Here is a 27,696-nt window from a genome sequence, read left to right as displayed (position 1 = left end):
TTAGAAGAGGATGTTATACATTTATTATTGAACCAGCCTTTGAAATCCAAAAGACAGGGGAGGGGATTAAAAAAAAATCATTGCACTACTTAATAAAGTATTACTAGTAATAACTCTCATAAAAAATTTACAAATGTTCGTTAAAAATTTCATCATCATCACCATCATCATAACAGATGTTCAAATGATTTTGGTTACAGATATAATACAGAATGAAACTACTATGACACCATATTTAATGATAGAGTTCCATGTATTTTTTAAGGAAAAATCTTGAGACAATTCAACAACTTATATGGGAACAAAAATCAAAATGATTTAATGAGCATCAATCATACTGGTTGTGCCATATTCTGAAGACATAAATAGTAGAACTGAGGTAATTGCTAGTGTACCAGGCAGAAGAAAGCCGAACATCATCAAAACTTAAAAAAAAAAAAAAAAAAAAAAACAATGACACAAATTGGATGCCTACAGTAACCAAGAAGACCTTTGACCCCAAGAAAGAAGTGAACAGGAAATATAATTTTCCTCCACTACCATGGATATTGCATGGCTTCATACTCTGACAACACTGAAAAGAAGAGTTTTAGACATAAATCGCTTTTCTCCCAAGACACTGAGCTACCAGTTTGCATTTCCTCTAAATGCTTCAGGGTAAAAAAAATTGGTCTGATGTGGTGACAGTGGGTAGATACAACTTGCACTCTGGGAAAATGAGTTTGTATAAAAAGGCATCTCACATTTAAGACACTGTAGGTGCCTGGCTGAAATTTACTCACAATACCCTTTCTCTTTATGCCATTTTATTGGTCTCTGATCAGTGACAAGGCCTAAGTTAGGTTGTCATAAACTTGACACAAAACACCCACTGTGATACATAGTGATAAATTGCATTAGAAAGTCTGTACATAAGGTGAACATTGCAATTAGGTCATGACAGGCTAGCATAGGTCTTAGAGAGGTTAATGAAGATACAGAGACCAAAAAGTCCAAAGGTGAAATCCGAGGGATGTGCATTGAGAAGACAAAGGAACTGACAAATCATATTGCAATGTGTGCTGGAAGTTCACATGAAGAACGCCTATTGGCAAAGTGTGGTAACTTTCTCAATATTTCCCAGCCACTAACCGCTTCACATGAGCATTGGCTGATAAAGGTACCTTAACCTAAAGTAGCTTTATCAGCCCTTCACAATCTGTCAACACTTGTATGTTCATTGCAGGCGTACAGCAGCAAACAATACTGAGTGACCAACACAGCACACAACCACAGCCAAGAACCCTCATCTAAAGTCCACAGTCTTTTAAAATGCATGTTATAGTTGATGTGACACACATGTATTGGTGAAACGGATCAGTGGTTTGTTCAGAATGCCTACAGAATAGAGATCTTAAGCTAATTAAAGTGCTCAAGTGTCCATTTCACGGTCTGATCAGAGATAGAGAGATTGGTCTGTCTGTCTGTGACCCTCACTGCTCCCTTTAAACTTACTCCCTGTCTGTACTGAAGAAAACCTTTATCTGTTTCTGCAAGCACTTATGGACCTGAAAAAAGCTGCTTGGGTGCAAACAGGTGATGATAGAAGCACTTTATCAATGGCCTTATTCCCAAAGTATTCCCAAAGTGAATGACAGTTTTTCAGTAAGCGTTTGGAATCCACTCAGTCGGATATGTCTGATAGAGATGAACTGTCCTGAACTGTTTCCTTAATGTTAATAAAGCAGGAGAGAATGTAAGGATAAGATGTGTGGCCTAAAGTGAAAAAACAAATTTAAAAACATGAGATTTGCATTCTCAGCTTCTCTGGAATTGTACATCTTCCTTCTCGCCTGACATTTCCTTGCCCACCCACTTGGCTTTTCATAGTAAGATCTAGCAAAACTTACAAGGAAGGGAACAAATTTCATCAGTTTGTATTTAGCTCTGCCAAGTTCTGAAGCCACACCTCTACTCCTAGCGAGGCAATCAGAAGCAGAGTGGAAACACAGGAACCAGGAAGTCAGTGTACTGTACCACAAACTGTATAAATAACACAAAGGAGGAGCAGAACACACATACACACACATGCACGCAAGCACACATACACACACCTGCACATGGACATGCGCATCGAGAAAATAAAGTATATTATTCACTTTTTTTCCACTGTTCCAACATAGCTCATTCTTTGACACACAGTGTACAGTGTCTTTGTTTTGACTCAATACAGAATGCTTTTGCACAAGGAATGCTATTATACACACAGAAATTAAAATTAAATGAACATCATTCAGAAACTGCAATTATAATGATTTTTGTGAAAACAGACAGTCTCTCAAAGTCAAGGTGTGAATACTTACTCATGATCGGAGTAATGACGATGAAATAATCCTAATCTTTGGACTTCCAATTCTCCCTCAGGGTTTGTTAGTACAACTACGCAGAAGTTTATCACTTAAATCTTTTTTCTGTCCATCATACAGAAGACTAATTGAATCACTTCAGTTTGGAAGGGCTGGAGCGGAATTCAAAAATATATATATATATGTATGTATATATGTCCACCTGCACATGAAGAGTGAGTGTATGTGTGCGTGTGTGTGTGTGTGTGTGTGTGTGTGTGTGTGTGTGTGTGTTTTAAAGGCCATTAATAGTAAGGAGTAACCATGAGTAGAAGGCAGAGTAGTAGGGGCATAATAGTCCAAGTTAGGAGGCCTGGGAAGTCCAGCGATAAAGTCAGCACAAGTCAGTAGAAAGTTTTCCCACCCCTAAATGCTGATCCCAGGTCAGAAGGACTGTTCAGCATCCTGGGGGCATAAACAGTAAAAGATTACGATGCACTGGTCCCGGATCTATGGCTAAATGTGTGAGCAGAGCCATATGAGAAAAGGAGATTAGTTCACTGATTGGTTTATACATCCAAAAGAGATTCAGTGATTGGGCGGTGGCTGTCGATGTGGGTCAAAGGTCACTCAGAATCTCTCTGGACCTCAGAGGCATCGGCGCGACAGATAGGACAAGTCCGATTAGCCTGGAGAGAGAGGGCAATAGAAGGAGTGGCGGGTTAAACTTTTAACATACCTAAAGCATCAGTGGTGTATCAACTCACAGTATATTTGCTACTACTATGTTCAAAGTTGCATTCGATGAAAGCAGTGATGGAAAAGTGTTTATAAACTTTTATTAAAGTATCAGAGTGTCTTCACTCACCTTAAGCCACTTGTCAACACACTTGGCATGGAACTCATGGTTACAGGGCAGGACCCTTAGGAGTTGGCGAGACTCAAAGTCACACATACATACCACACATCTGTAAGAAAACAGAAGGTTACCACCACGCTATACAGCATGTACATACATTTTAACCAAGGCCATCAGCTTTAAAAAAAAAAAAAAAATATAATAATAAAAAAAAACTCAGAGACAACAGGAAACTCACAGCGTTTGCTCAGATTGGTGGTTGTTGGGGTTGAACCTGTATGATGGTAGCTGTTCAATGTCTGCCTTGGTCAGACCGCGGGGCTTGGCCTCTCCTAGACGCTCTGCTAGATTCAACAGGGCCTGAGTGATGAACGCACAAGGGCCAATGTTAGACGTCAAAGCTAGTGATGGAAATGGTGTGTACAACAATAACACAGGTGTTTAAGATAGAAATACAAACACAAAATAGATTCTCATTAGTCCAGTTAAGATGTTAACATGAGGAGAAAATAAAAAGTAACATCATATCTGTAATACTACTTTTACATATGTTGCTGTATGATGAAGCGAAATGAAATCTGTCCTACCTCATAGTTCTCCACCTCTCCATCATCCACATCCAGCTCTAGACTGATAGTGGGGCCAACGGTGGGGGTCACTGGAAGCATGGACCTGAGATGAGAGGATAGGAGGACAGGCAAAGGAAGAGAAATTTAATTCCAAAAACTGTAATCATTAACTCTCTGTGCCATCTTTATCTACACACTTAAGTTTACACACAAACATGTTGAGTATACTGATCTACATCAGACTCTGTTTAGTATCATTTTTGATTTTGATATAAGCCAAAAGAAGCAGAAAGTGCTTACAAGAAGTAAGGCAGGAAGCTGGGGTGGTAGGGCGACGGGGGTATAGCCTGCTGCGAGCGGTAACGTCGGCCTGTGATTCGACGAGGCATGAAATGGGGGTAGGGCTGTAGGACAAGAGAGTAGGACAAGAAAACTCACTTATTCCAACGGACATAACCAAAAATGTCAACATCAAAACATATGCAAATACAAACTATGAGAGTATTTAGGCAAATGTGTGCATTTTATTGATATGCTGACCACTGTGAAGAGCTCCTGGGACAGGGGGTCATGGTGCGAGAGGAACTGCAGTGGGGTGGAGGGGGGCAGGGTGGAGGGAGGCTGGTGGTGATGGTGGTGGTGGTGGTGGTGATGGTGGGCGTAGCTGAAGCCCCCACTCACTGACAGCTGCTCCCCAAGAAGCTCGACCTCATTCTCAATCCTCTGTAAGGGCTGGAAAGAAACACACTATGTTAGAAACTATGGCGATTATGCCATCATGTGAAGGTACAACACCTGGGTCAAACAGTGTTTGCAACTATTTATGTTGTATGTCTGTCATTCAACTGTGTGAGTGAAAAGTCACACTAGTTGTTTACCCTCTTGGCGCACTCTTGTACAATTTCCCAGTTCCCCAGTTTTGGGGAATTTCCCGGTTTGGGACCAATAAAGTAAACCAATAAAGATCAATAAAGTAAATCTATCGATCTATCTATCTATCTACAAGCTGACATAATTTTACAGTCCTGTTAAACTGTAACTGTCAGGAAATTCCTGATGAATGTCAATGGCCAATACATGTTGGTGACAAAATAAACAACATATTGTCCAACTAATAATATATAAATGTTTATGATACAGTATTCTCCAACAAAAAGGCTTCAAAACACACATTAAGAATCAAATGCAAATACTATGCAGAAACCAAGGTATTTTCTGGCTAGGAAAAAAAAATCAAAAGGATAAGCTCGTACTCTTTAATACCCATAAATATATTAATAACAAAGATCCACTATTTTGACGACTACAAAAAAAGTATTTCTTTTATTTGTTTATTTTAGTTCCACCATAGTCACTGTGTTGTAATTGTGTTCATGACAAACTGTCACTAGTTTTAATACAGCTAAATGATAGTTGCTTACTCACCGATCGTGGCTGTTGCGTCTGGAAGGGCAGGAACTGTCCAGGTGGAGGGAGGTGAGGTGGGTGGTGGGAGAGGTGGGGTGGAGGGGGAAGCAGGAACTGAGGGTCACTGGACAGCAACGAGGGAAAGGCATAGGGTACTGGCAAGTGTTGCATCGAACATGCCTGCAGCATCTGGAGGAAGGCAGACGGTGAGAAAGAGAGAAAGAAAAACCCAAAAGAAAAGGTTCAGTTGGATATTTTTGCAATGAAGCTGATTCCATGCTGACTGTCGCCACAAGGTGGCAGCCAATAACTAAAAGCTTATCAGGCCACTTCAACCACAAAATACTCTCCATGTCCATGGTACATCTCCCCCCCCCGCTCTCCTGTAACTGACTTTGTTGAGCAGATTTACAAACTGTACACCGCAGATAAAGTTCTGTACAAAGTGTAGTCTATTTGTATTCTATGTATATATACATACACACACATTTTATATACACACACATACATATGTGTATGTGTGTGTGTGTGTGTGTGTGTGTGTACACACACGCTCACAAAATCACACTCCTGTCCTCTTCTCACCGGGTGGTAGTGCTGTCCAGTGCTGAAAACCACACTGCAGGCAGGAACCTGCTGTTGCGAGGAGCAGGTGGGGGGAAGGTGTTGACTGCTGCACAAAGGCGCAGCCAGGCCGTGAGGAGGGACTGGGGTCACTGTGTAGGAGACTGGGACGCTACCCTGTTGCAGCTGCAGAGAAATGAGAGTTAATATGCAGCTGCACAAACAAACACAACAAACAACTACAGAATATCGACTATTACGGATAGCCCAGTCAATTTTGTCCCAAATCCTGATCCTGGGTTAGGGTTAGTAATTCAATATTTAGTATGTGCCGAAACCAAGTCCCGATCTAAATTCTCTCTCTCTTATCTGTGTATATATGAATGAATTTCCACTTACAAGATGGTTAAGATTAAGCAGTTACTGTGCTTTAAGAAAAACGGCCTACAGCTAGAATCTTTCCTTCAATGTTTTTTATTGTATACCCCTATAAACAGAAAGTTAAAAATAAAACTAAAAACAGTAATTAATTAAATAAGTTACTTAAAATGTTATTTTAAATATAATTTGTTTGAGGATCTGTTGTTGCCTCTACAAATGCTTGTGTTGTTGAATTTGATCCTTTATATCATTCTGTAGCTGATCCTGACCCTTTAAAAATGCCTGAATCAGGCCCCAGAACTGATGTTTGATACAGGTGATACATAGTAGTGAAAGGTTGAGGGTTTTCACAAACACACCTGTTCATGTAAGTCCATGACCATGGCTCCTTGCTGCTGTTGTGTGGCATGGTGCTGTTGCTGATGGTGGTGATGGTGGTGGTGGTGAGCAGCTGGATGCAGAAGCCGTGGGGACAAAGTAGGAGGGTGGAAAGCCCGCGGCTCCTCTGACGCTGCACCTCCGCTCCCTGCTGAGGGAGGCTGGCCGTATGTGCTGGGGGTGTGCGTTGGGTATATCTGATGTGTGGAGAGGTGAGGGTTGTGGTGGTAGTTCTCGTCCTGGAGCTCCGATGGCGACAGGCGAGGTGTGGGGCCTTGCGTCGAGGGGTGGTGATGGGGAGGTGGGTGGCGAGTGGGTCGAGAGAGACGGCCACGCTGACGCCTTGCTGGTGGGCTGCAGGTGGAGAACAAAAGGAAACTTGGTTAATTTTGGGACTGAGCTATTTAAATAGTTAAATTACAGCAGTACATAATTCGTTCCCCTCATCTTACCTGCGCCTGTGCCGGGCAGGCGTGTGGCATCTCTCCTGGTGGTAGTGTGTGTGGGAATGAGGTTGCCTCCGACTGGGGGGTCCTAGCTCCCAGGGGCGAATGGGGGGGAGAAGGGGTAGATGGTGGAGGTGCAGATGAGGACAGCTGTTCCAGGACAGACTGACTGGACAGCCTCTGGCGTTTAGGACTGGGACTGTCTTCACTCTGCAGAGGGAACAGCAGGAGGAGGACGAGAGGCAGGAGGAAGGAAAAAGGGGGCAAGAGAAGGGATGGGCATTATGGTTAGTGACCCATAGCATTCATACTTGTATCAAATAAATCAATTTTGCTATGCTTTACACTCCCTCTAGCCTGCAATCCATACTATTGCACAATCAGACATTGTTCTCCTTTGTGACTTATGGCATTTCCTGTGTGGGCCAGTGTATGTGTATGCATGTGTGTGTGTGTTCGCCACCAGTGCTCTGTGGCCCTGAGGGTTCAAAGTCACTTCCTCTTGGAGTGAGGAAATCCAAACACAAGACAAGCACTCACAGGCCCACATGTACGTCACACATACACACCCCAAACTGGAGAGCTTAACAAATACTTTCTCAGAGTCGTGGCAAAAAACAGAGAATAAAAAGAACCCGCTGATGCGTACAAGCAGAGTGACATTGCTGTGTGTGTAGTCATTCAGGTTTAGTTCAACTGTCCTGGAGGAGTTATCACAAACTCTCTCTGTTTCAATCCAATCTACTCATCTGTGAGTCACTTCACTTACTGGCAAGGGCTGACTCTCACACCCGGCACTTCGCAAAGCATGAACACATGCACAAACACATGCGCGCGCGTGTGTGCACACACACACACACTTTATCCCCTCCTACCCCCACCTCCACCCTTCCCCTCATCGTGGGAGAGGCACGTTTTAAAAGTGTGATAAAAATGACTCAGCGGCTGTGACTTTTAACACACACACACACACACACACACACACACAGCTCAGCAGCCTTGAAAGCAGCATGATAGCTAACAGGAAACAGCTGGAGAGCAGGCTGCAGAAACACACACACACAGTTATGGAAACACCCGCAGACATGCGCAAATTCACATTCACACATCATGGGCAGCTGCCACTGTTTGAGTTCGTCAGCCTATAAAGCACAATACCTTCTGAAGCCGTTTCATTTGGAGCAGATTCTGCTGTACGAACAAAGCTGAACAAAATGTATTTTTACTGCCAGGCCAAACACACTGTAGCTATGCCACTCTCCCTCTCTACTGTCACACACACACACACACACACACACACACACACACACACACACACACACACACACACACACATCAATCGTATGGTGGCACTGGATTTGACCCTAGCTTGGCCAGCTTATGGGAAACTCTAATGATAACAATGACCTCACTTAGTCTTGAAAGCAGTGGGCTATATGATAGGAGACGACTGGAGAAAAGAGAGGGGATCAAAAGGAGTAGAAGAGAGAGAGAGAGAGAGAGAGAGAGAGAGAGAGAGAGAGAGAGAGAGAGAGAGAGAGAGAGAGAGAGAGAGAGAGAGAGAGATGAAAAGCAGCGGAGAAGGAGTGAGGTCAGAAGCTTGGCGGAGCCTCAGGGCCCACCAGACCCTTCATGACAGGACAAATTTGGGTTGTAGCTGAGCATTACATACCATGGCATGATTCTAATGTGCATGTGTGTGTCACCATGTCTGTCTGTCTGTCTATAAGATGTGTGTAAATCACCATGACTGCACATTTGGCTCCAGGGGGACCAGTGCATCAGTAAGCCTCTCCCTCTCCCAGCCGCATAGATGCCACAACACTTTTCAAGCCATCCAGCCCTGCCCTATCCATCTCTCAAAAACATTTACTTATTCCTTCCTTCATTGTCAACTCATAGCTGCCATCTTTTCGAGGCAGCTATGAGTTGACAAAAGCATATGATAGGTTAACAAGTAATGGCCTCATTTCTTTGACAGTCAGCATATGATAGGTTAACATGTTTGAAAGTTTTTAGCTGCAACCTGCGAACAGTCAGTCCATTCAGCTAGTCCCCAAAATTTACTCTACATATGCATAGCTCTGGACTGCATCACTTTGACTATGAATGTAACTATGCATTGTGGCATGCAAACCATTGTGTGAACACAGAATTTATTTATCAACAGTTACTATTTAACTATTCATTTTTATATGCAAAACTAACAAACAGTTGTGTGGCATTAGTTCAAAAGGCCACGATCTTTATGTGCCTGGTCTATTCCTTAGGCCCGGGCAAATCAATTAAAAGTGAATTTCATTCAAAATTTGAGAACTGTATCTCTTGCAAATATAAGGTTCCTCAAACCTATCTTGAGAAAATGAAACCTGAGTATTGTAATGGAATCTGGAAGTCAACTGAACTCAGCTGCACAATAAATGAAGAGATGCTTTTTTATCGATTTAAAAATTATCTTGTAAAAACTCAAAGCTTAGAGTATGAGAGAGAGAGTGAATAAGCTGAGATATTTTTAAAAATTTAAAAGGTAACATATCATTATCTCTGGGGTGGTACTCATGCAGAAAGGGGAGGTTAATGATTCTCTAAGTCTATATAACTAACTTTAGCGACAAGACGACTGTTGTTTGATTTAATTAATATTCTAACACTGTGAACTGATCCTAGCACTCATTCAGAGTTCATTTTCAAAATGTTACAAATCCATTATTTATTTTTATTTTTATTTATTTTTTTTGGTAAAGTTACCTACTGTTTAAAATTTATCATAAATTACTGTACCATAATTGTACTATCACAGACATTACCTACTCCCAGTGGTGGGTATTGCCTGTGGAACAAACCTCTTCATGCTAACATTTGTAAAGGTTTTAAAAAACAGAAAAAAAACTCCAACCCAAAGCCTTTGTAGGACCTATTTTGTTAAATGTGATATAGAAGATAGGAGCTATCCATGCATATGTCTACATGGGTTGGCAGGTCCCAGTCATGTGCCCCCACCCCCAGCTCTCTCTTCCTCTGTTCCTCTCAACACCCCCTCCCTGTGCCCACCCCCCACCATCCAGACTCAACACCCCACAACCTCTCTACCAGTCTAGCCCCAGCCACGAACCCCTAGGGACATCCTCTGTGCCCATTTTCATATCTAAGCCAGCCTCTTCCAACCCAAGGCTGAAATGTTCCCTCCTGCCTACCAGGCCCCCACCCACCCCCTTCGACAGTCTCCTCCCATCCCCCCTTCCTTCCATCAGATGTGTGAACCCCACCAGACCCCTCAATAGTCCCCTCTTCCTCTCCATCCCTCCCCCTCTTCCTCTATGCATCTGACTGTCCTGCCCAAGACCTCAGCCTGAAATCTGAGGGGACAAGACAAGAAGTTCTCAGACAGGACACACACACACACACACACACACACACACACACACACACACACACACACACACACACACACACACACACACACACACACACACACACACACACACACACACACACACACACACACACAGTCTGTCTTAACACATGCAGAGTATCGCCCATTAGTATGAAAGTTTGATGGGCCTGTCTGCCTGTGTTAGTGGGAGGGGAGTAGTGTCAGACAAAGATGTCTGTGTGTGTGTGTGTGTGTGTGTGTGTGTGTGTGTCCTCAAGCAATATAGCTTAACATGGCTTTGTGTTAAAATAAAATGAATCTTGTGAACATACATCCACACGTACACATGCCTGGGACAAAAAAAAAATACAAAAACAGAACAAAAACAAAACATGCCACTTTTCACAAGTCAGGCACACATGAAACATAAACAGAACTAGTTACTAGTTACACGGCCCCAACACATTCTATCCTGCTCTATGGCTGCTATTACATTCTGCAATGCTCATTGTGGACCACACACCCCCTTCCTATTCCTTTTCATTCTGTCCACATTCTGCATGCACACACACAGCGAGCTGGACAGACATCCTGAAGCAGTGAGAACAGACACACCCTCCCTCATTCTATTTCACTCTGTCCACATTTGGGACGTACACAGAGAAAGAGAGGCAGAGACACAGAGAGAAAGAGAGAGAGAGGAAGTGTGGAGAGCAGCTGTTCTGGTTTCGCCGTCAACACTGCGAACCAAAATAAAGAGAGGCCCCTGCCCAGAGTGCATGCTAGCACACACACACACACACACACACACACACACAGACCTAAAGCTAAGAAATAACCCTGAACCGAGAGACACTCCTCCTTTCAAACATTCATACACAACAAACTGTGCATGCATATGCACACTGCACATGAAGCAAATGCGGTCATTTGCTTGTGCAGATTCATTAATATTTGCAGACAGGCTTCCACTAACACTCAAAAAATGAATACACACAAACACACACACACACACACACACACACACACTTCTCCCTCCCCCACTTATTTTTTTTCCATCAAGATTTCAAAGCCCATTTTGTTTCCTCTGCCACTGTTCCTCCCTTCCTTCCCCTCCCACCCCTCTTCCCTCTCTCACACCAACCAAGTCCCACAGCTGGAGGTGAAATCATTAGCAATACCCCCTCCCTCTTTTTGTCCTCGCCTCCCTCCCTCCTCTCCCTCTCTCCCTCCAAGCTTTCTGCAACACCTTTCTCAGCATCCTGCCTCCCCTTTTCTCTCCCCTCAGTGTTTTCCTAATCGTCTGCTCTCTTTTTACCTAGGCTTTCTTCCATGACACAACTGTTATTTATTAGGGTAGGTCTGAACACCCCAATTATTTTTAAGTATGCCAGTATGATCTGCAAAAACAGTTCTTAAAATATCATCTTCTATGATACTTTATGGAGTGTTTAAATTAGTTTCCAAATAAGGATTATGGAAGTTAATACATATTCTGATTTGTTTTCTCCCCTTCTAATGCAATTTCACCATTAAAGCTAAAACAGTAAGCAATGTAGATGAAAAAAAACTACTTGCTATGTGGGAATTTAGTGACTGACATGCTAATTATTTACTGTAAAAAAAATAATCAAATAAATGTCACCAAAACTAAAAGACCTTGATTACTGATACTCAGAGTGCATGTGCATTCTGTTTCGACTCCATTATATTCAGTCTGAAATTGCACCTGTGTTAGCTTATTTCTACAGGTGGAGGGATTTTAATCCAACTAACCAGTCACTAGCAACTGATGTGTCAAACCACTGTGACATAGTTTTCAGTGCTACTGCAAATCAGTGTAACTTAGCAACTTAAGCCAAAAATTCAACATTTGCCAAACCCCATCAACAGAAGGCAAAAAAAACCCTCTCAGAAATGACTTCAGAGCACAACACTACTCCGTTTTGAGTGTTTTTAGTTTTCATTCATTTAAAACAACATCAAGAACACCATCTACAACTTTATCATCAATTTTCTTCAGTGAGTGTTAGCCCTACAGCAGCATTGATTGGCCGGTTTGTTTTTCAACTGGGAAACTTAAATTCACTTAAATTAGGCTACATCAGACCAGTACGGATTGCTTGAAGTTTTTTAAAGTGAATGTGCGACTTACAGGTCTGGAACCAGCCTACCTCATTACAAGACTTCAAGACAACCGCAGCACCAAACACAGCTCCTGTCTGTTTGACTATGACTTCACTGGGGAAGCATGAGACTCACATCATGTATTTTGGTACCTACACACATTCACACAGTGCCAGGATTCGGTCTGTGTGCGTCTGTGTTAGTGTCTCATCCCATCACTCCATGTCAGCTGAGAGAGAATGTCCTCTGATATTTAAGTCACAGTTGCAGAATGATCCAAATCAGATGCCACAATTCTCTACTTTATGCAATTTTGTGCAGTTTGCATGCAGCTGAAAGCTTAATGTAGAGCTGAACCAATCTTGGTGATGTGTGCAACTTTGAAAGTTTCTGATTTCATCTTTATGTTTTGTGTCTCTGAACTTTCTGAGATGATGCAAATATTTATAAGTTATTAAAACGTGTATATTACCTTGTCACTCTCCTCTCCATATGCATGGTCCGGGTGACAGTGATAGGACCCTCCAATAGCTCCTACACAGAGAAAAAAAGAGCAGAACACAACAGAGGGTCACACACAGCGCCTAAAATGTGGCTAATTTGTGGTTTAAAGCCTGGTGCTTATCACCTGTCCTGCACCTTACAATCATAGAAATCATGTCTTACACCTGCGTGTCAAAGCTTGACAGGGACTCTCATAATCTCCATTTCAAAAGGTTCATAAAATGTGTAGTTGTGTTGTGTTCCTTTAGAACTGAGGAAAACAAGATCCGCACCCCACTCCACTCTCATGAAGACTTACTTTAATGTAATGACGTTTGTTTTCTCTATACTTTGGACATTCTTTTGATCCAGCATCCAACTGAACGTTTTAGTGGGATGTGCGTGTCATTATTTTTGTTGTTTCTATTTAGAACTGAACAACAGCTTATTTTGGTAAAATTTTCAGATATTTTCCTGTCTTCCAAAGCTGAGACCTCTTAGACCTGGTAATTAAAGCCTTTTCCACCCTCATGCTATCCCGTACATTCAGATCTGCACAGGAACTCTGCTCATAGTCATCGCTGTGGTTAAGCCTAGTAATAATAAAGTCTTATCCCTGAGTGAGTTTGAATGGGTTTGACTGACATGCACTTCTATATTAAAACTTCTCTTCTCTCATTTAATTTTTTCATCCCAGTTTAGCATAGCCATGACTGGACTGCCTGACCCCTGTTACAATGGGCTGCTACTGTTATCTTATATTTGACAGTGTCAAATATAAAGACAAAACTGGCAACAGTTTGACACCAACCAGAAAAGTCTAAAAGGCCTATTTATTTCATCCAAGTATACATAAATCAATTTATATGTATCTCTGATCATGGGACTAAAATCACTCTTCACAAATCTTCATATTCATTAGCAACAAAAATCCAATATTGTTTTTGTAAACTCACACAAAAGCTCATAGTCTACTCTTCTCTAATACTCTGACCATTGTGGGCTGGCTTTATCCATATAGATTTCATCCTTTTGTTGTTACAGTTCTCGTGCAACTGGATTTAAAACAACAACAGAAAAAACTGACAACATGTTTGTGAGAACGAGTCCTGATCCTGTGTGAACAGCAAAAAAAAAAAAAAAAAAAGAAAGTAAGTGAAATGCATATGGTATTGCCTTGTCTCTAAGATCAGAAGCAGTAGGAGCACACACACACACACACACACACACACACACACACACACACACACACACACACACACACACACACACACACACACACACACACACACACACACACACACACACACACACACACACACAAATGGAGTAAACACAGTAATCCTGGATTAGAGAAGCTTTCTGATGACACCGCCGCTTGCATCACCACAAGACTTCTACTCTTTTGTTTTTCCCAATCCTTTCATCTTTTTATCGTCTATTCTGTTTGTTTTGGCTTTTGTTTTTCCTTTTGTCTCCTGCACGTCTTTAGCTGGAGACGTCCCCATCACAGGTGGTGGCAGTGGTATACACTCCAAGGGTAAGCACTCCCAAGGGCACTCAAGGGAAGGCTACCTTTACGACAGAGGGGAGGTGAAGAAAGCAAGACTAGAAGGAAGAGATGCAAAGAGCCTTTTGGAGAGCATTTTTCACCTCTCGGCTGTTTGTTTGTGGGGGTTTTTCCTGCTCACAGCTTCTCTCTTTGAAGAAGAGCTGCGATTGACAACAAAGAAGGGGGAAGAGAGAGGAAGAGAAATAGAGGCAGACAGAGAGAGAGATTTTCACAACTGAATTCCTCAATCCTTAAAAAAACCCTTCTCTCTCATACTCCAATCCCTAGAGCAGGCAAATAAATGTATTGAAAAGGTTCAGGTAAGTAAAGCTTATATTAGTGTAGTGAAAACCAGCTAAAAGGCTATTTTTGCTTAGATGATTTGGGCCAGAATACTAGTGAGGCATTCAAGAGACAAGCCGACTGCTTAGCGCTCTCCTGTACGACACTTATTCACCAATCACAAAAGGCAAAAATCCAGCTCCCTCCCTGAATAAGGTCTCACTTGCTCATTGTCAGAGTCCGGTGAATTGAGTCAGAGACGAGTCATTCAGCGGGAGTCACCCAATGGATTGCAACATAGAAGTTACAGAACAGGTTTAGAACGTTTTGGTGACATCCTGTCCCCTGTTACAATAACACACACTGCATACACAGCATAATGTTCCTCATCTAGATAGCTTCAAAGTTCAGGACACAAATGAAGTTTGTGATGAACACTGATTACAAAATGAACTGCAATGCATGCAGACACGGGGATTTCTTCTTTTAAATCTAGGTGGCAGATTGACTGTGCTCAGAAAACAAGTGAGGAGCTACCTTAAACGAGCGTAGGATCTATGGAAGCTGAGCTACCATGCTCTCTCTAATAAAAACTGTTTGATGAGAATTCAAGTAGCAACTGAAACATCACAGTTTAAATATGTCTTTTTTATCTTCTTTAATAATTATGAATGGTTAATAAAGGAATGTAAATAAATATTTCCTCAGATATAACACTATTTGTGACAGGCAGGAATTCTGAACAGCACAAGTATACCTTGTTTTCAAAGGTATATGAATCACCTAGCCCCTCTCAAGGGAAAAAAAAATAAAAAATACACCACCTCTTACGGCTGGGAAATTGAGGTGATCAATGTTGAAGTGATTTTCTTTCTTTTTTTTATTAGCTGTGGAACCGAGCTCTCGTTCTTTAGTGACTAGGTGTCAAGTGAGAGCTAGGCCTTGAAACAGCAGCACAGCTCAAAAGCACAGACACTTCAGTGCAGTGAGACATAAAGACAAGAACCAGGGCGGGACTGACTGTATGGTACACACCGTGACCAGCACCTCCTCACAGAGCACAAGCAAACACGCACTTCTACGGTCAAGAGATGTGCTTGGGGGAGATACTGGGGTTAAATGACAAAAAATTACATACAGAGACACATATACTGTGCAGTGTGGATGTCAGCGTTGCAAACATTAGGGGATAAGGGATAAACAGTGAGGAGAATGCAGCACTGTGATGAGGAACATGAAGAATCACTAATTAAAAAAAAAATTACAAATGAATGGACTTTTCTTAAGTAAAAATAAAATAAAGACAAAAAATGCCAGAGAAGAGAGAAAAAGAAGTGGAGGTATGGTAGACGTAAAGAAGATGCCTTGGAGAGAAAGGGCGAAAGACAAGAATAGTGATGCGAGGAGTGGATGGAGTGTGAAGGAGAGAAGAGAAAAAGGGAGAAAGAGAGAGAGAACGGGGGGATAATGTGGAAGAGGAGGGCAATGAGGAGGTGGAGAAGAAGAGTACGAGGCTGGGAATGCACATGAAGGGGTGAGAGCAGGGAGGAAGAGAAGGGAAAAAAATAAAGGGTGGAGGAATAAGAGATGATAAGGTAGAGGACTGGAGAGAGAGGGAGAGAGAGAGGGAGCAGGGTGGGGGTTGTGGCTTCCCCTCTTGACTGCTATTGATTTTCTGTAAGCCTGAGAGTGCATCAGCTATTTCTATCCATTTCCTCCACCTCTCCCCTCCTCGTTCCCTCCCTCTCATCCCTCTCTCTCCCCCCTGCGCTCAGCTCAGACACCCTCCTCACACCTCCTCCTCCTCGCTCCCATCCTCCTTCTCACACTCTCCATCACTTCATCACCACCCCTCCCTGCCTCCGATCTATTTCCCTATCTGCCGGCCTGTCCCTCTCCCATCCACTCCTTTGCTTTATCGCAGCACATCCACATTTCCTTGCTTTCCCTATCACACCATCTCTGTCCATGCTCTCTATCACATGCACACTCTCTCTCTCTCTCTCCCTCTCCAACTATGTTTCTCTCTCTTTCAAAGCAAAAAAAAAAAAACACAGGAGATAGTGGATGAATAGAAAAGTGGGATGATGGCTAAGAAAACATGATAAAGGAGAATTGACAGGCTTGCTTAATAAATCACCAGCCCGACAGCCTCAAATGGCAAAACAGACAGAAACCCAGTTGTCTAGTGCAGAACGTAAATATCATACAGACAGTAAAGAAATTTTCAGCCTTGCTCATGTTTAACAACACACACATATACATACACACACATACACACCCATCACCCCACCCCCTGAACACATGCCACAGCACACTTCACACCCTAGCACAGAGCTGAGTCGAGTAACAAGCTGACATACAGGCTTAAAATAAGCGGGCATGTTACGTCTGCCCAGCCATTACCTGCCTAAAGCTACTTCACAGACACCTGATGGCAAGCCTGTGTATAGAAATGGGAATGAGTCTCCTTCTCTCCCACCTCAGAGCACTTTCCCATCCCTCTGTTGTTTTCTCCATACCCATTCTCTGTTTCTCTTCATTCTCCCGTTGGAGGTCTTGAGGTCACTCCCGACTGTCTCCCTTTCAATCCATAGTCTATTTTCACTTGTTTTTTAATACCCTTTAATATAAAAACAAGCCCCCCCCCCCCCCCCCCCCCCCCCCCCCCCAAAAAAAACACAAATGCATACCTCACCTTTGTATTTTTAATAATACAACACATTTCAAGACAGCATATGGTGTAACATCATTCTTCCTCCCTTTCCTCTCTCACTTCTATCATTTTCCTCTCAGTGCAGCAGTAGAGGAAAAGTTTCCTAGGGTGACGTCACCGTGTGTGTACATTTCTGATGGTCCTGTTCTTGCTCCCAGCCCACCCAGGCAGCAAGTAAACAAGGCATGCACACATACACACGCATCCAGGAGAGTATGTGCACACACTACACACCCCAACGCTCCTTCACACTCCTTACTTCTTCTGTCCTCACATTCTCTCCATCCTCCTCCTCCCAGTGAAAGACAGAAAAGACAGACCAGCAGAAAGAGAGAGAAAATACAGAGGGATACTGAGAGAGTAATGCACAAGTGTTAGGTAAGAGAGAGACAAATGGATAGAGAGCTGGAGAAAGATTACACTCTTGATCCCTTCAATCATAAATCTACACTAGCACCAGAAAGTGAGCTCACAACTCATTTAGGCTTCAATGTGAAGAGTTAATTGGTCAAAGTTAATCAGTCAGAAACTCCATATATTTGGACTGGCTAATGCACTATTTATGAACCCTCTATCAATCCTCAGTATACTGATATGATTGGAAATGATATTATATAAAATACTGTTCATTTTCTATATTTCCATGGTGGCTCATGAGAAGGTTGCTCTCTTGGGCTGTTTGATTACCAAATTACTCATAATCATAGTAAAGAACACACTCACTGGTATACAACAATTACCAATACATGTGCAAGGTATGAAAAGATGTCTTCAAAGCGGTGTATGTACATAAAATAAGAAAGATCCACAACTAGCTCCATGGTTACCACATTCGTTGACCGAGCAACCAGTAAAGCTCATCTAGCCATACAGGAATTAACAACACAGTCAAATTAGTCTGACAAATCAGACTGCTTGGGTGAGACTTCCCACTGCATAGCAGGTAATAATACCAGTGTATCTATGTATGTGGTAGCCCCACAGACCCTATCTTAGTCCTGATTTGAAATGCAAAACATTCCTGATGATACTGCAAGCTGAGTGGTATCAGCCTCCCTCCCCTAATAGGCCTACTCTAATTTCCATTCTACTCCAAAGAGTAGCCAAATGAATAAGGCTCTTCACATTCAAAACAAACACGTTGCTTTGTGTCAGATATTTTGTGTCTACAACACTGTGTAAGAACTACAACAAACTTATTCACTGCCTCAACCAACACATACACACAGCCTCGCAGTGGGGCAGGGAGGTCTGGTTGCAGAGAGGACACACACACATATACAGGCAGTGCCAATTCACTTTGCATAACGGTTACAACAGAGGCTAAAAGAGGACAACAAGAGGTAGATGGAAATGGGGAAGGACACAGAAAGGATGGGTGGCGGTACTGTTGAAATGGCAAGCAGAAGCTGAAGATGTTAAACTGTTGAGAAAGAGCAGGTACGAAAATAACTGAGGCCTGAAATACAGGAGGGAGAGCGAGAAACAAGAGTTGATGTAGTTTGTACCCCTGGCTGGTGAGAACTAACTCATCAACAGGGAAAAGAGGAAAAGATGCCAAGAACACGAGCAGCCAACATCTCTCTCCCTCCCTCCCTCCTTTCAACTCGTTCAACATTCATCCGTCCCTTTCTCACATGTTCACTTTACCTACAAACTCACTGCCCTCTTGTCTCTCCCTCCCAATGCATGCCTGCCTCTGCTCTCAACCAATCTTTCGAATTGCTCTCCCCACCCCTTCCCAGGTCGCATACTTCCTTCCTCTCCGTAAAGTATGCTTCCTCTCCTTCCTTTGCTTACACCAACACTTATGACAAACTCTAGCCCTCTCAGAGTCTGCTTTATTCCATGAAACTTGCTCACTTCCTTCTTTTGCTCTAACTCACTTGCTCCAGTCTAATTATCTCTCTCCTCCTCCCTTTCCCTTCCCTCTGACCTTCCTAAAACTCATGCACTGCGCTCCCTCCCTCCATCAACCTCTGTGCCTCCCTAATCCAGCCCACAACTCCTTTCCTTTCACAAACCAGCAGCTCTCCTCTTTCCCTTCAAACACTGCCTCTCCTTTCCTCCCTTCCAGTTCACTTTCTGCACTCACTAATTTCACTTTTTCCTTCTTCTTCTCCTCAACTTTCCCTAAATACTTTGAGTTCTTGAAGAAATCAGGTAAGACACTATGATGAAGCTGAAAGCTGATATGAACTGGTGTTCTTAATATAATATGTACTGTGTCCTGTCTTAATTATGGCTTTTTAAAGTTTTGAACTTTACAAGTTCCTGACATGGGATGTGTTTCTTTTTTTTTTCAGTTTTCTAGACTGTTTGGCATCCTCGTTCTCCCTCCTTCCCTCTAAAGTACGCCCTTTTTTAGAGCCAAGTCAAAGACCATCACTCAGACTTGGGGCTAATTCGAGGTCATTCTCCTCCACCCCCAGGAGCCCCTCTTGCTGACCAAAGTGACCGCTTTATGCATGAAATGACAAAGTAGCAAGGAAATCCCAAAAAAGGAGTTTCTCTCCAAACACGAGGTGGTTGCCAGGGTGACAGGACAAAGGCAAGTAAAGATGGAGTGCATGTTTCCCCTTCTGTTTTAGACAGAGGAGTAGAGAGGACAGGAGTGGTGCGGAGGGGTAAAGGCAGAGTGGCAGAATGGCAGAGAGAAGCGTCTGTCCCTCTGCTGCTCTGAGCAATCCATTAAAACGATCCCTCCATTAGACAAATGTCAGGGAGATGAGGACAGAGAGAATGACCCTGAGGGGTCCAAACAACCAAAACCCATTCTAGCAAAGGGAAGGGAAGGGCTGCTGTTCTTATAAGAAAGGTGTGTAACGCCAGGTAAGGCCCTACTAGTCAGCTACATCACAACTGTGAGAGAACATTCCATTATAACTTAGTCGTAAGCCAACACCTAGCCAAGCTGACAATAAAAAAGTACTCCTAAATGAAGTGAGGGCTGTCTAAGCTTCACGCCTAATAAAGGAAGTAGAACCATTTTATGCTTTTGCTTCAGTCTGATTTTTTATCTTTTATTGCTTGTACACTGTACAAGCAGTAATATGTATGCCTACACACACACCTGTTTTGTTTTTTGTTGTTTTTTTTGTTTGTTTTTTGAGAGGAACACCGTTCTTTGTATGGTGTGCGTTTCCAGTCTGACTGAAATGAGTCCAGATAGTGAGTGAGCATCTATAGAAATCTCTAGCCAGTGGCTCTCCCCTTCTGAATCAAAATCCATTTGGAAGGAAACACAATACGGCCATCAATTTGTGCTATTCTATGTGTCATAGCTAAGCTACCACAGCACAGACAAAGTTGTAGGTCACAGTAGACTAAACACTCAAAACATTGCTAGTTCAACTTCCTTGCTGAAGCAGTGTGACTTGATAAACTGTTTTGGTTCTTTTTTTTTATTCTCCTTCACACAGAAACACACACATTTTGATTTCCCCACTACCAAGCAAGCCTACATACAGCTAGATGCATGACACAAGTACTGTGAGACAACCTGCAGGCTGGGAGTCCAGAAAGAGCCTTTGTGTGTGTGTGTGTGTGTGTGTGTGTGTGTGTGTGTGTGTGTGTGTGTGTGTGTGAGTGAGTGAGAGAGAGAGTTCAGCTCTGAACATTTTTTTTTTTCACTCTCAATCTCCAAAACAGGTAATTCCAGTCTCCATACACAGATGCTTAGTTTCTCTCTCTCACACACACACACACACACACACATACCTTTTTGTAGTGCAGCATTTCATTAAATGCATTTGACTTGCTCAATCGCAGGCAAAATATAGTGTTGACCTACAGCTATCAGTAAACCTACGCTGAATGCTAGGCTGGACATATTCAGTAAAAGCTGAACCATACAGAAACACAGTTCACATGTTTTGCCAATGACTTAAGACCTCAACCGATGTTTATGAACATGAGCAACTCTCTGAAAAAACAGAAACTGGAGAGTCAAGATTATGAGCCAACTGAATGCTGTCATAAAAAGACAAAAAATATGGAGTTACTCCACTAACAATGAATTTTGAAAATGAACTTTGTGGACCAATTTATGTTTCTGCTTTTACATCCGAACAAATTTATTTCACTGTCAACCTAACTTGTGTGAACCAAAAAAAAAATCTACTCACATTTACTAAACTAAATCTTGGGTACCACTGCTGTCCATACAACATCCCCGGTTCACTGTCAAGGAAGCAGCCCCAGCATTATGGCCAGTTTACAGCATTCAAGTGACGTAGCTGACGGCGGCGTGCATATGTTATAGCTTTCAGTTCATGGTTCTTCGAGTGTTCACAGTCAGACATATTTGTTGGTGTCCAAGCCAATGTTTTGGAATATTTCTTATGATGTATTTAGTAAGATTTGGTTCAAAATTTGGTGATGAAGTGTTGAACAAATGAAAATATTTGTGAACCTCCTCAGTTAGTCTCTCTTTGGTCCCCTCCATGTGTTTTCACTGCCAGCAGAAATCAAATTGAAAAACAAAGCAGCCCAAGCAGACCAATCACAGGTATGGCAGTTTTGTTTCACCTTACAATCACTTACATTTTGGGTGCACATAAGTTACAATGGCAGCATCTGTGAGGTACACCAACACATATCTATGGTGACAGTTTGATGGTGACACAAAGAAAATGATACTCACATTCAAAAAACAAGTTGGATGGGTACTGAATCCAGAAAATAACTTAAGACTAACTAATAAATAACTTGAGAAGTCTGAGGAAGAGCCTTGCGGCTCTGAACATTACACAGCAGAAAACAATTAAAATCCTATATGGGAGGTACTTGGTGTGCGGCTCTATCTGTTCTACATTTGTCAGTTTGAAGGTGAACCATAAATTAGTCATTTAATCATGTAACCAGCATCAAAAGAATCTTGGCTATCTTCTGTCTTGGTTCAGAAGATTTATACAAACCAGTTATGTACTGTCCCTCTGCTTTAGAGTGCCTTTTTGAGGTTAAAATAAATGAAGCCAACAATCGGCAAAATTGTGTAATGAGTGACAAGAGCAATGGATAGTCAGTCTTAGTTGATTTCCATAGCTAGACTTGCTAAGTATAGTAATTAATTCCAACATGCAGAATCAGTGTCAACAGTCAGTCAGTTCTGGGTAAAGCCACCAAATCACTGGGCTTTGTATGCTTTTGAGTAGTGTTGTAGAGATGTCTAAAACAAAATTCTGCCCAAAAGAGAAAATGACACTGCTGACTGAGTTTTTTATACACCTCTTTTAGGTTTTGTTATATGTTCTAATTTCCTCTTAAGTCAGTTTCATCCAGGTGTCTATGTATGGTAAATTATTTTTTTTCTAGTGTTCATTTTCACATTTAAATCTATTTTGTTGATAAATTGCAATCTCATTATTTGCTTTAGAGCATTCTGTTTTTAGTGCTGCGAAAAATTTGTAGCAGGTCAACGAAATGCTTGTAGGCTACATCGTCTGCAAAGGACCACAGCCGACCATGAAAGACTGAGTATTTCCCCAGCCTTAGTAGTCTGTTAGGTGTGCTAGTAGCTCAGTGAAAGAGAAGCTTTCCAATGGTGTCGCTGAGACTGAAACTCTAGCTGAGGTGTTTCTATGTTGTCTGGTTCACTGCACTGCAGTCACTGTGTGAGAGCACCCTCAAACACGTTCTACACCCACCAGCAGTCTACACACACACACACACACACACACACACACAAACCTACCAACAAGTTAAATCAGGATTTGCACTGTAGTGCAAATATCATGGGATGACTTGCTCAGGGAGTCAACCAGTTAGGAATTCCTGTCTCTGAAACAGAATATGCCCCTCTTGTGCACAGGAGATTATCTGTCTGTTAATTATTACATACAGACCGTGCCCAACCCTTTTCGTATGACATAACACATCCTATTTTGTGGTTTGGTAGATACTCTTATTCAAAGCACTACTAAATGAATGTTTACAGCACTGTGAATTCCCACATTTTTTGTATGGGTGGCCCTGGTGGAAGATGAACCCCCTACCCCCTGAGGAGTTCCTGCAATACTTCCACACAGTGCTTCCTTGGGAGCATCATGTGGGCAGTACTGTTACTGTGTACTTCTATGTTAGTTCAAAAGAAAGAACAGACTATATATCCAATTTAGACAGAAACTGGCATATGTTACACACTGTGATACCCGTTTCCTAGCAATGTCAATATTTGACTCATTGAGTTAGAAAGACATGCCACAGCATCTTATTTAAGACACGGTCTGGGTGACTAACTATTCACAGCCGTTCCATGGGCTTAAGGCTACCTCAAACCACATCACAGGCTGCTGCTGTTCATTTACCTACTGTATGTGTTAACTGTGCACTACATCCCAGACTGCAGCTCTGTGGCAAGCACATAAAACACCCTGTCTAATTAGAATACAACTAATGTTTTGGCTCTCTCTCTCTCTGTCCCCCTCTCTCTCTCTCTCTCTCTCTCTCTCTCACACACACACACACTCACACACACACACACACACACACACACACACACACACACACACACACACACTATTGCCATGCCAACCCCTGGACACCCCCAACTCCCCCAATCCCCTGTGTTCACCTCTCAAACGCCTTGCCAAATAGCACATTAAAACAGCTTGACTTCTATATGGTGAGTATGCTTTAGCATTAAAAGTCTAATGAGACGCGTATGTCTCTCTCCCCTCTTTGGTGAAGGGTAGATTGCGTTAAACACACACACACACACACACACACACACACACACACACACACACACACACACAGTATCAATGATTATCACAGGTGGGGGCATTTACCTGCGGCCGAGATACGGTGCGCTCCGGGGGCCGCCGAAAGCCTCTGGATACCGGGGGAGGCGTTAGTTCCTGGGGCTCGCTGTTGGTTCTCGGAGTGGTTGCTGTGTGCTCCAAGTGGTGCGCACCCGGCACCGTGCTGCTGCTGTTGATGTAGTTGTTGCTGCTGATGGTGGTGGTTAGATCCCATGACTCCGTTACCGGTAATTCCAGTGCCATTCCCACCACCGTACTGCTGGTAGTATCCAGACCGGGAACGCGATCGAGTCCTTGGGGGCTCCATGGCCATTTGGTGGGGATGGAGGGGATGAAACAGGAAAGAGGAGGACGAGGGAGGGGATTGCGGCGGAGAGCCGTTGGTGGATCCGGGCTGTACACAGCCCCTAGCGCCGCTCTGGCTGTAACTATAGCCCCCGAGTCCCCTGCCCCCCTCCGCGCCCCCGTATTCTGTTCGCTCCGCCGATTCTGCCGCCCCCGCGTCGTCGAATAAATCAGCCCCTTTAGGGACGGGCTCCGGGGTGGAGGGCAGCCGGGGGTAAACTCTAGGCTCCTGAGTCGTTGGTTGTCCAGCGGCTGCGATTGGCATTTCCTTTCGGGGATTTCCTCTCTTTCTTTTTGCCCTTTTTTCCTCTCGTTTCCTCTCACAGAAGAAGCTTTAAGACACTGTTTAAAACACAGAATCGACGTTGAAGACAGGCTAACAGTTGAACTGGACCCTGAGATGTCGTCTCACTGAAACATTCACCAGATAAAACTATATTTAGAGGATAAACATTTTGACGTTAGCAACCCATGTGCTTAAAATCCCCAAAGAGCCTATTTGTTTTAACTTTGTACCACTTCCCCCCCAAGTTTGTGAAAGTCGCACCAACCAACAGCACCATCCCTTAAACTCGTGTAACGAATGAATGCGGTGGTATATTAAGAAATCCTCAATATATCTCGTTGTGCTTTTTTAATAATCTCAAACGTGGGCGAGTTAAAATACATCGGAAAGTTGAGTTAAAAGAGCACACTTCCATTGAGAGGCAACGTTAGTGCTCCTGGCGAGGGTAAGTTCACAACAAGCCAGGAGCAGGCACGGCCATGGCTAGCTAGCTACACAGCTAACGTAAGGGGACATGCTAGTGCGTATAGCATACAATGGTAAACAGGTTAATGTGCTTGCTTTAACCGTACAGTAACGCCCTGTGGGTGCGCGGCGTTTTTTCCATATCCGTGTTTACCTCCGAGCTGAGTTTAAGATAACTTTAACCACTTTTACAGGCATTTAAACTTGTTAAGCCAGTCTGCGTAATGTCGTTCGCTAGCTGGCAAGCCGTATCAACCCCTCCTCCTCCCCGACCAGCACTACACAGAGAAAAATCCCGTAGCTAGCCACCCACGCCTTGAATCCCTTTAAATGGCTTGGTTAATAGAAAGAAAATAAAAAAGGCACTATGTGAAAGTTATTAAGTGTGAAGTCCCTTGGCGAGTTAGTGTGTCCGGGTAGGTTTTCCCCCACTGGAATAGAGCAAAACAGTAAAAGCGCACAGGAGATGGATAAAAAGTGGTCAACCTAAATTTACAAAGAAAGAACCACGGCTAAAAATTAATGCGACCTTAATGAAGAACTCCGCCTCTGAGTCTCCATTGGATTCCGCAATATTTTCCCCACCAGAAGTAGTTTTTTAAAACAACTTACGTTCACTGTGCTCCTCTCAGCTGTACTCCTGACTCGGATCTGGCGATAATGTTGTGAGCCGTATGTGTGTGTGTGTGTGTGTGTGTGAGTGTGTGTGTGAGCGTGTGTGTATGCGCCCCGTGTTCGCTTGGTGTCAGCGTGAAATGTGACAGACCGTCAACGCTCAAGTCGGATTTCACTCAGGCCTGTCGCATCGAAACCAGAGCACAGAGAGGGTTTGTAGTTGTGTGTTTTTGTCGCTCGCTATTCTCACATGATCACCGTGGACAAACAGCCGTGAAACAGCTACTATACTTTTCAAATACGCTTTAATGTTGTTATATTATTTTGAATCACGTTTAAAGGAGGTATCCGGCAATATTGAGTTGTCGGAGATCGGCAATCGATTGTTTCGGTCTGGTAAATCAGAAGCTGTGGATAGCAGAGGGGCAGGCTAAAAGGGGCTTTAAATTATTTATTTACAAATACCAAGCCTTCCCATTGCAGCTGTTTCTTTTGGAGCCGAAAGTTCGTTTTAAAAATACATATTTGTTGTGTTGGCAAACGTTTAACACTATTTTGCCTCGGAGGGAAAAGGACATAGGAAATAATGAGTGACAAACCCAGAGGATAATTTAGCCCACGTCTGAAAAAATATAGGCTAATGCAAATGAGATCCTAAAGGCTACAATGCCAGTTAATCTATTTGTGTAACCTAAGACAACTTCCTCTTTGATCAAACTGATTTTGTGAGCAGTCTGTGTCTGCATCACTTCCCAACCAAATAAACCCTTCACTTCCTTACTGTAGTGAAATGTGTTGGAAATATGAGTGTTTCCTTTACTTTCCCACAGCCGGTGAAGACAGAGAAAACATAAGCTAACACTTTCTGTAGAGACATTTGAGAGGGGGTTGTGTCAGCGGTCAACGGCGGGGACTGTGAGGTGTATGAAACATCTTTGTCAAAGAGTGTAGACAATGCAAAACAGTAAGCACAGCAACAAGGCAGCGATACCATGTGTAAACAATGTGTTGTGTTGATTTGCTGTGCAGCCTCTGCATTCAGTATTTCTGGCCCAAGACCAGAGAGGCTCAATCTCACACATACTATGCCAGGTAATAGTTATGTTTGTGTGTGAGTGTGGAGTGTGTGGGTGTGGGTGTGAGGATGGTGTGATGGATGGCATGTAGGGAGACACATGTGATCCCTCCCTCTCTCTCTCTTTCTCTCTCTCTCTCTCTCTCTCTCTCTCTCTCTCTCTCTCTCTGATTCGTTCTTTCTCCTCACACACACACTACCCAACCCAGCACATCTCACCTCCCAAACCCTATTCCCGTGGTTTTGTTCTCTCATTTCACACACAGTCAACCCAACCCACCACCACTCCTAATACACACATACACACAACTCACACATACACACACACACTCCTCATTACACCCCCCTTTCCCTACTTTGATGATATGCAAATATTCCTCCCTCCCTCCCTCCTCCCTCTCTCTCTTCCTCCCTCCTCCTCTCCTCCCTCACTCTCCCGCAAGCAGCAAGCCTCCACACACACACACACACACACACACACACACACACATGCACACACACATGCACACACACTCACTCTCACACATGGGCTAATACGCTGTGGCAGTGTCCACAGACAGGCGGGGAGGATCAATTTTTCACCCAGTGTGCTACTGATATTCATAAGATAAGGCCACAGAAGAGAGAGAGAGAGAGAGAGAGAGAGAGAGAGGAGGAGGAAGGGAGGGGGGAGAAAGGGGAGAAA

The 27,696-nt window shown here is 43.1% G+C and overlaps 1 protein-coding gene across 1 annotated transcript; it reads right to left on the bottom strand.

Moving 5' to 3' along the window:
- rnf38 (ring finger protein 38) lies at positions 1–26,057 on the bottom strand. Its single transcript, XM_030058203.1, is given in 14 exon segments — positions 1–3,013; positions 3,193–3,292; positions 3,422–3,543; positions 3,771–3,855; positions 4,053–4,156; positions 4,293–4,484; positions 5,178–5,348; positions 5,745–5,909; positions 6,464–6,836; positions 6,935–7,041; positions 7,043–7,138; positions 12,901–12,962; positions 24,253–24,912; positions 25,934–26,057. Coding segments are annotated over 13 exon segments (2,223 nt in total). The 5' UTR covers positions 24,836–24,912; positions 25,934–26,057; the 3' UTR covers positions 1–2,950.
- Between the last annotated feature and the right edge of the window lie 1,639 nt (positions 26,058–27,696).

This window comes from Myripristis murdjan, chromosome 1 (genome assembly GCF_902150065.1).
Source record: "Myripristis murdjan chromosome 1, fMyrMur1.1, whole genome shotgun sequence".
NCBI classification, from domain to species: domain Eukaryota; kingdom Metazoa; phylum Chordata; class Actinopteri; order Holocentriformes; family Holocentridae; genus Myripristis; species Myripristis murdjan.
This window is presented reverse-complemented; position numbering and strand designations above follow the sequence as displayed.